Genomic DNA, 9,711 nt, shown 5'->3' on the forward strand with positions numbered 1-9,711 from the left:
CCTCATATGTATGGAGTGCACATGGGTGTGCTTGTACATTTGTGCTCCTGCAGAACCCCACTGGGTCTCACAGGGGCGTCTGTCTGCCATGGGAGTGAAGTGTGATTCTGTGCATAGTTACAATCATCTGTGTTGCAACCAGCCCTGCCACAGGTGTTGCTGGTTGAATTCAGTAAGTATCAACACTAAGATAAAAAGAATGAAGAATAGTTTTGGAGTAACAGTTTTGTTCTGCATTATTAGCCAAGCAGCAGGATGGGGCTGCTGCCATGGAGATGCAGCCGCTGAAGAGTGCAGAAGGGGGAGAGGGAGATGACAAAGACAAGAAGAAATCCAACATGCACAAGAAAGAAAAATCTGTTCTTCAGGGAAAGCTGACCAAGCTGGCAGTCCAGATAGGCAAAGCAGGTATGACTGGATCACTGACCAAATAGCAGTGTGTTATACTAGCAACAAACGGTTTTAAAACAAATTATTCTTAAAAGGGATAGGCATTTTTACCGCAATGTTTAGAAACAGGTCATCATAATACTGTTCCAAGGATAGTGTGTGGTATGGAAGATCTTTTATTCTTCTTAAACTCAGCTTTGACTGTCAAGAAACTGGAAGCTTTGGGCAACTTGGATTGTAATGAATATTTGAATCAAAATGAAATGTAGCTTTTCTCATAGGCAATATTCCCAAGTGCAGTAATTACATATTTAATTTCCTTTCCCCTTAGAACCTCTGAGTACACAGTTTCAGAATCTCTAATATTATCTCAAAATATTGCTCACACAGTATTTCCCTCTTATGGATGCTGAAGTCATTCTGTTCTCTCTTAATACCCATGTTTCTGCCTTCTACCCAAATACGACACATCTGTTGACTCTTGTATCCAGTACCATCTGGTCCCTACTGTTATAAGTAGCACTTCTTCTCCAACATGTAGGTAGAAAGTGAAAATCTTTCATAATGACATAATGTTCATTAGGTTCATTTTTCTAGTGGTATCAAAGAGATCTTGATCTCTATCCAGGTCCTTGGCTGAGGCCCTACAACAGATTCTTAACTTCACCTCTGTTCAATCTCCCTTATCTTTCTTTACCAGTCTGATTTTTACCCCTGCTATTCCTTCTCATTCCTTTTTAAGTTCATTGCACTTAGGTGATCACATAACCCCATGATGCCGCTTCTGTTTCTTTGCCTGAACAGTGCATGGCTCAGGATCTATGGTTATCATCTCTTTAATATCCAATTTCATGCTTTGTCCAGTTTCATATTCCTCAAGCTTCTCTGCTTTGTTGCTAGTTGTACAACAGTATGCGTTGATACAAAACCACTTCATTTCTCATGATCATTAATTTCTTAGATTAAGAACCTTTCTACATTGCCTTCTGATTATTACTCTTTCTGGTATTTCAGCAGGCATGTGAATATCACTTTTAAAGTAATTGTATAGGGATTTCTAACCATAATGTGGCAAGTAACATGAATTTAATTAATTAATCATTGCCTCATTTGTTTTTTCTTTGTCATTGGGCCATCTATGGGGATGTCTTGCATTGTCATGAGTATTTGCTTGTACAATATTTTAATGGATTTTCCTTTATCCTCTGGCATTTAGCGGTCTCCCTGACTCATCTGTTTCCTGTCAAACTTAGCATCCTTCAGCTTACCGACTTTTTCTTTTAACTTCAGTCAAGACATGAAATTCACAGCATTCCCCTTCTACTGTATGATCTCACTAGAGAGAAATTAATTTATTTTGAAATGCAGGCTTAACTGCTTCATAGAAACCTGCCAAAGAGCAGGAATCATAGCAAGGCAAAATAGATGTTCTAATGGAGTTTTTATTTGTATACTCAAATCCAGGAACAAAGTTGTGGAGGAGGAGTGCTATCTTAGCAAAGTCTGTGTCACTGGGATATTAAGTCCCTGGGATCTTTTGTGAATTCTGTGAAATATTTATCAGTGTCTCTTGTGCTACACTGTCAGTGTTGTACCTCTTTTGAGCCTCTCCTCATAAAAATACGCACTGTTTGCATATGTCCCTTACACATTTTCAAGAAAAACAATTAAAAACTCTTCTGTGGATGATTCTGCAGTATTGCCTCATTGCATTCAGCCAGACACATCAGTAGGGCTTTTCTAAAATACTCTATACTGCAACATAAACTAGAGGAGACTCCTTTTCTCAAGGCTCTTAAGATAAGCTTATTTAAAAGAAAGATGAGTGTTTGAATATGGATAGACTAGTAATTTGTAAAAGGGGGAGGTTAAAAGGACAGACAAATGTTGTACCAGGCAAAGTAATGCGCTAAATTGAAAAAACGTAGCTTGAGAAACAGCGGAACTTGTGTTGAACTAGACTGACTGAGAAATTTTAAAGGCAGCAGTAAGATGGTGCTTAAAAATTAATGCAGTATGATTCAGCTGTTCTGTAGAATTCAGTGAATGTATGGCTGTAGTAAATGTATTGTAGTAATGTTTGTTCTACATTGTAAAATTTATCATTGTCATCATTATTGGTACTGGAGAAAAATGTCATGTAGAATAAGAAAATAATTTCATATCAAATTCAAATGTAAATTCTAATTGCACATGTTTTTAATTGTGTTTGTTTTATAGTAATTGGTTATTTCTATTTTCAGGTTTGGTGATGTCTGCCATCACTGTAATCATTTTGGTACTATATTTTGCCATTGACACATTTGTGGTCAACAAGAAACAGTGGTTGCCTGAGTGCACTCCTGTCTATGTTCAGTATTTTGTTAAATTCTTCATTATTGGTGTTACTGTACTTGTGGTTGCTGTTCCTGAGGGACTTCCACTTGCTGTCACTATTTCGCTGGCTTATTCTGTAAAGGTAAGAAACATTAAAAATAATTATGGGAGAAAAATGCTGTTCAGTTGAGTTTGCTAGTAAGAAATTCTTCAGGTTTTATCAGGTGTGATGAAAGTTGGCCTGTAAATTGCTGTGCACAAATTGTTAATGAAATTTCTTTAAGTGAAACTTTGCTTTATATTGAAAGTATTTCTGACAAATGTGCAAATGTGTATGTATTCTAATACATATCTTACTACACAGTGCAGGAATATCAAACAATAGAAATACCTACTTAGTTTGCTAGGTTACCAGGAATGTATTGAGCAGAATTTACTATGAGAATAGTCCAGTCTTTTGATATAGGATAACTTTGTCTTCAGATTTTCTTGTGGAACAGTACAAAGTTTTGACATGGATTTGAAGTCTTCAGGAACACTTTTCAAAGAAATTAGAGTTTCACTGGAGCTTTCGTGTACTTTTCTCAAATGCAGTTGCAGTTGTTTGTAGCCAGTGTAAATGATTCTATTAGGAAATTAAAGAGGATTAAAATCCTGGACTTGTGGATTACTCCATTATCTATCTAGGAGTTTTCTCAGATTGTTTTAGCAATTTAGTCAGATGGGCCTTATTTAAACATTCTGGGAATCTTAGATGAAGATTTTGTAAAATTTATTTCTATTTAATATGGAAACAAATTAGCATCTGAACATTAGGAAGGAATAGCTTGATTTATATGTGCCAAACATCATCATTATTAGGAAAAAAGAGCGCATCTCAAGCGTGGGATTTTGTTAATAAGGGCTGTAGCTGCTTTTAAAATATTTTCCCGTTCTCCTTATGTCCTTCATCTGACACGTATATCTGTATTTGCAATGTCAAACTGCAATACAGCTTTGTGTACAACTGGTGATATTGTGCCCTGTGAGTGTAAGATAGTGTCTGAAAGTAAGGGTCAGGTGATTGGGCACAGAATTGTTTTAATACTGAAAGCATATAAACGAGGATAACATGTATTTCCAGGATGACTGTGTATCTTGTGAAAAATACGCACTGTGGAATGGAATACTCTGGTGGGTTTTTGTGGGTGGGGGGTTTTTTTTGTTTGTTTGGTGGGGGTTTTTTTGTTTGTTAGTTTCTTTCTTTCCCAAAATGTATAGTCCTTTCATGTGCTGCAAGATAACATCTTGGCATTGGAAAGAGTATTAAAAAGAAATCTAGTATTTCTATAATTATACTGTTTAAAAAATCCTGTTATCTTCAGTTTCTTTAGCTAATCTTTGCTGTTCTAGCTATTCCTTAAAATGTATATATACTGCAAAAAATGATGGAACTATGTCAGTTTATCAAAGGCAAAATGATTTCAGGGATGGTCACTGCTTGGTTGTCTGTAACTGGGGCTTGGGTTATTGGCCCCAATTAAAGTTCTAGTTTAGTAAGCATTACGTTCTAATGAACAAGACTAAATGCATGCTTTTTTGCTTTTTATAACTGATGTTAAAAGTCTGTCAAAGCAAATCTTGAAGGTTTTTTATTTTGCTTTTTCTCAGAAAATGATGAAGGATAACAATCTGGTCCGCCACTTAGATGCTTGTGAAACTATGGGTAATGCTACAGCCATCTGCTCCGACAAAACAGGGACACTAACAACCAACCGGATGACGGTCGTCCAAGCCTATGTCGGTGATGTCCACTACAAAGAGATCCCTGACCCAGATTCCGTACCCGCCAAAACCCTTGATTTGCTGGTTAATGCAATTGCTATCAACAGTGCTTATACTACAAAAATTCTGGTAAGTAGGCTTTTTCTGTCAATAAAACGAAACATAGCAGAAGGAGCTGTAATTTTTTTAAGTGTTGTTAATTCCTTAACAACCTGTTGTTGATTATGAAGCATTAGGTACTGTTGAGGTCCTCAAAATGAGAACAGGTGCTGTAAAAACTATGTATTTTGTGTATTTCTTTTGAGGATAGGGAGGTACTTATAAGTACAAGACCATGCTATATTTTAAAAACTCCTGCTGTTGTTAGATTGGGATGGCCCAGTTTCGGTGCAGGTAAATTTGCTAACACAACTAGTTTTCACTGAGACTTCCTATGTGTAAAATTATTTTTGTGTGTCTAAGAACTTTCAAGTAATTCTCAAACAGGACAAATTGGATTGGTTAAATCAGTGAGGTTAATGATCTTTATTCATGCCGGTTTCAAGTGAATTACATCCAGAAGTATTTTATTTATTCTGTAAGGGAGGGCAAAATGGAAATACCATGTTTGCTTGTGGCATTAGATTCTTCTGTACAGAGCTAATTAAGAGGCCGAAAACTTTTGCAATTCCAATAGATTTGTTCTTTGAAAGGTCAAGCTTAATCTTAATATTGCAGAACAAATACTTCTTTTTTTTAGTTTATGAATTTATGTATTGTCCTTTTTATAGCTCTGTGCTGAGCTGTGTAATAGTTTTGCATGCAATTCATGTTTGTTTTAAAAGTAGTCTTTTAAAATACAATCACAGAAAACAATTGGTGAAATACTACTGAGTGCTGGAGCATATATTTACTTTAATTCGTACTATGTAAATATCTGGATATTAGTAACAATCAACACTTGGAAGAAGAATGTTTAGAGAAACCTGACGCGACCTTCAAGGTCAGGTTGGACGGGGCTCTGAGCAACCTGATCTAGTTGAAGATGTCCCTGCCCACGGCAGGGGGGTTGGACTAGATGACCTTTAGAGGTCCCTTCCAACCCAGAGCATTCTATTCTATGATTCTATGACACATGCAAAGTGTGTTTGTGGTGAAGGTGTTTTTGAAATGAATGCTCCTGAGGATTGTTTAGCCAGGGTTAGTGTCTGAAGTCAAGCCACAGCTTAGGCACTCTTCAGACAGTCATCTGTGCTGTGATGCGCTCACTCTTCTGTTCTTGTTGAAAGCTCTCTGGAAAGGGAAATGTGGGGAGAACCAGCCCCTGAGGCAGCTTGAGCTGCTTCTTACATGGAGTGGACAGGGAATCACACAAAGCCTCCATCAGCTCAGAAAGATACTGTTAGTTGCCACCTTCCAGCGGAAATCAGCCAGCAATGTGAGTGCACCTCTTCGGTTGCACTGTACAGAGAAATAGCTCTAGTCCGCTGAGCTTGGAGGTAGCCCTTTTGACTTCAGATACCCTGGAAAAGCAGAGCTCACTCAGCTACACACCAGTTTCAGCTGTGAGCATCCAACTAGCAGCACCAGTTCCCAACTGAATCCTGGACCTTATTCTATCTTTTTCTTATGGTCCTATGGTCAATCCAGGTCAAAATCAACCAGGTTAGCTGAAAGGAAAGGTGGGCCTTCCGTTCTCAGGTGGTTCAGTGTAAATGCTGTGTAATAGCTCAATGTGGATATTTTATGGCAGTGACTTTTTGGAATCTAATTTGCATATTTGTAAATTAGCAAGAATATTTTACTATTGCTGGGTAAATCATGCTTTCACAAATCAGTATAACATTTGATTGTGGGGGGGAGGAAAATACATCTTAAGTTATTTTAATATTGTTACAGCCTATGTAAGGTTAGGTACTTCCGTAGAAAGAGAAATAGAATCAAACTCATCCTCAACACACAGGCTGGGATTAAGACAAGGTAATACAGGCAAATTGGGATGAAGGATAACAGGTAAATTTGTGATTGTATAACTGCTACAGTGGTAATGCGAGTCACCGGCATCAGTCCAAACTGGTGACTTTGGGAGGGCTTTGAGAGAATGTTACCAGTGTTGGCAGAATTTTCCTTGTTCCTAAGAAACAGCAAGGCAGAGGGAAGGCAGATTGGTTGGTAGTTAAGTCAGGTGTAACTGGCAGAGCAAGACTCAATGTCAGCTGTGCTTAATTTGTTTTATATTTTGCTGTTCATTTTGAATGCTTGAGATCAAACACAGTTACAAAACGTGTCTGTTCAACTTCCATACCAGTTCACCCTCTCTGAATCTCAGAATAGTTTTAGGTTTCTGAGTAAGGCATGGGAAGGCATCAGACTTTCCAGAGTGATGCAACATTAATATTAAGTTTAATGTTCTTTCTCTTCTGTTAATAGTTTCATTTGACTGAAAAATTTCTGGTCAATAGTGGTTCTAAAATTTCACTTTGGTCTCAATATAATTTATTTTTTTTTTTTTTTACTCTGGCTTGACTTCGTTGCTTCTTGTTGCTTGCACACATAACATTAGTTATGTGTGCCTATTAAAAAGAGTCAATATTTCACCATTTCACTTCTTTTTTAGCTTTGCACAGAGACTGATTCTCTGTAAAATTGATAAATGGGTGAAATCCTCTGGAAATCACCTTTGTTCTGGATGCGTATCAGACAACTACTTGAACTTATCTATGTAAAATTCATGGTGATTCTTTACCTATTGTAACAGCATCATAAGAGCAAGCCTTGCGGTATGGACCCCATGAGAATAACAACTCCAGCGTCAGAGGAGTTCATTTTATTCATTGTTTATAACAAGCTTAAGCTAAAGTTTAAGATACGAAGTATTGTTCCATAGCCCTCATTCATTTTAAATCATAAATAAATACAGTAAAATACACGTAAGGGAGTTGTTTCCAGGATGAAGTGTACAGAATTATTTTTCTAGCTGCTAATACTGAATGCATACTTGTGCACTCATTCTTAGAGCATATTTAATCAAATTGTGCATATCTGCTCAAACCCAAAGGGCATATAAGTGTTATGTCACTAAGATTGAATTTTACATATTCTATTTTTAGTTATCTAGTTATGCATATGCTGTAAATTGCGCTTTGTATGAACTTCTGTTCGGAGTGATCACATATGCGACCATAAAATTAGTCAAGACGCTCTGTTGAATGAGAAATATTCCCTCTTGCATTGTCTTTTGATTAAGGGGCAATTGAACCATTGATAAAAATATAAAAAGAAAATAATATTACTGCTTGGGATAAAAGATTTGAATTTCCCTGAGAAATTAAACACAAATTATTCCAACTGAACAATAGCATCATTAAATATAGTTCTTTTCAATGCTTTCCAAGGATTAAGTTACTGGGTGAGCTGATTATGCATTCCATTAGCTTCAGAGCAACTTTAATGCTGCTTTTATGCTCTTTATGTGAAGCTGTTCTCCAGAAAACCTTTCTTTTCCAGTATTCATGTTTTAGATAGCTTTCCCACACAGAAGTAAAAATTAGACTTCATACATTTTTGCATGTGAGCTGTGATGAGGACCGTAAAGCATCTCTTACTCTGAAAACAAAATTTGCATTTTGGGAGTAATTTGATTGCACTTAGAGCAGAAGTACATTGATCTTGAACATCGTGGAGCAATAATGAAATAGAGACTCCAAATACCAAAACTAGTGATTTGAACTCTTCTATTGGGCTCTTGCTCGCATAAATTCAGTTTTAATTAGAGAAGTATTTCTTCTTCTTCTAATTTCCTGAAAACTGTCAGAGGGCACAGATGACATGCTTGCTGGATGCCTATAATGTGTTCTTATTAAGAAGACATCGCAATTAGTATTTAGTTGAGTGATTTTCAGCACCAGTGGAAAAGACCCAGCTGAACCCGTTATTGTTAGGATCCAACACAGGCATTTCATTTGGTACTTGATAGGTGCCCAGGGAGCAAAAAAGCTACTTATGCCTGTATTAGGTGAATACCCGGATCTGCATCAGGAGGACTGTTTTCAGTTCTGACCGTCTGGAGTATCATTTACTGCGTTTGCACAGTATGTGGCACAATGTAGAGGCATCCTTTAACCGAGGATCTCAAAGGAAAAAAGGCAGAGATGTCACAGGAAAGTGCAAAACGTTCACTCTCTTCTGCAGCTTCTGCCAACTTAGGAAATGAAGTAAACATATGTTAGTCTATCTGTTAGTAAATGTTAGTCAAGTAATGAATGTGACCTTGTAAAACTTTTGGAACAAAAAGGCCTCTATTGCATAAAACCAAAAGGGGCGAATGAAGCAAAAAAAAAAAAAGAAAAAAAGAATGTAGACAATTTTATTGCAGCCGGAACAGAGCAAGCAATGTTTCCTGTTTATCATATGGCAGAAGAACACCTGCATATGACACTATAACATCTGTCCAAGAAAATAGCGAAGTTGCCAAGCTTGCTGCCAGCACCCACATTCCAATCACATTCCTACCACAGCCCTAGATGAGGGTCTTCACTGTACGGCAGACAGACCTCTTCTCACGAGGCTGCAGGGATGGCTTTGAGGGCCCCAAATAACCCCAGCAGGGAGGAACAAGGATTCCCCACAAGCTTCCCTGAGAGGACTTTTTTCTAGGGGAGAGCGATGGTTACCCTCCGCGGGAGGATGATGCTGAGGACACAGGCTGGCTGCGGGGGTACGTGGCGCACAGCAGTAGGATGGAGCTGCAACATAGACTCAGCCATTAAGATTTACTAGGAGAGAAAGGAAGGTGTTAATTCACCTTCTTGCTTTGTGTAATTACTTTTTCCTGAATATATAACGAAAGATCTTATTAAAATAAGTGGAACAAAATTTCTAACTTCTTTATACTGAAAGCAGTTCAGGAGATTTTGGCACAGAATTTTATTGTTAAAATAAATAGTTCTTTTGACTGATTGTCTAATGCAGAATACTGGAATGAATGCGCTTCATACTTTCTTGGAGGAAAGGGAGGTTGGCAGAGCAGGTAGGTAACCTATAATATATGAGAACCATAAGAAGAAATTACATTCTACAAAAGGGAAATCGTAAAAGTAATGGAAAATAAGATTTTAGCACAACAGCTGCTTTGCAGGAATAGATTAAAATCTACTGTGGGTGTTGAGAACATGGATGTAGTAGCCAGGTGAAGGGTTCTTCTTATTTGTGAGGAATGTATTAGCATCCAGGAGTACAGCTATCTAGGTTGTTGGGAGAAGA

The 9,711-nt window shown here is 37.5% G+C and overlaps 1 protein-coding gene across 5 annotated transcripts in view; it reads left to right on the plus strand.

Annotated features, from left to right (window-relative positions):
• Positions 1 to 9,711, plus strand: part of ATP2B2 (ATPase plasma membrane Ca2+ transporting 2) — a 193,882-nt gene that overhangs the window by 109,153 nt on the left and 75,018 nt on the right. For all 5 annotated transcript variants that reach the window (XM_009287043.2, XM_009287045.2, XM_009287047.2 and 2 more), the window contains 3 exons: positions 244 to 408; positions 2,634 to 2,848; positions 4,357 to 4,599. In XM_009287043.2, coding sequence (XP_009285318.1) covers positions 244 to 408; positions 2,634 to 2,848; positions 4,357 to 4,599 — 623 coding nt within the window. The remainder of the gene's footprint in view (positions 1 to 243; positions 409 to 2,633; positions 2,849 to 4,356; positions 4,600 to 9,711) is intronic.

This window comes from Aptenodytes forsteri, unplaced genomic scaffold (assembly GCF_000699145.1).
Source record: "Aptenodytes forsteri isolate BGI_AS27 unplaced genomic scaffold, ASM69914v1 Scaffold105, whole genome shotgun sequence".
Lineage (NCBI taxonomy): Eukaryota > Metazoa > Chordata > Aves > Sphenisciformes > Spheniscidae > Aptenodytes > Aptenodytes forsteri.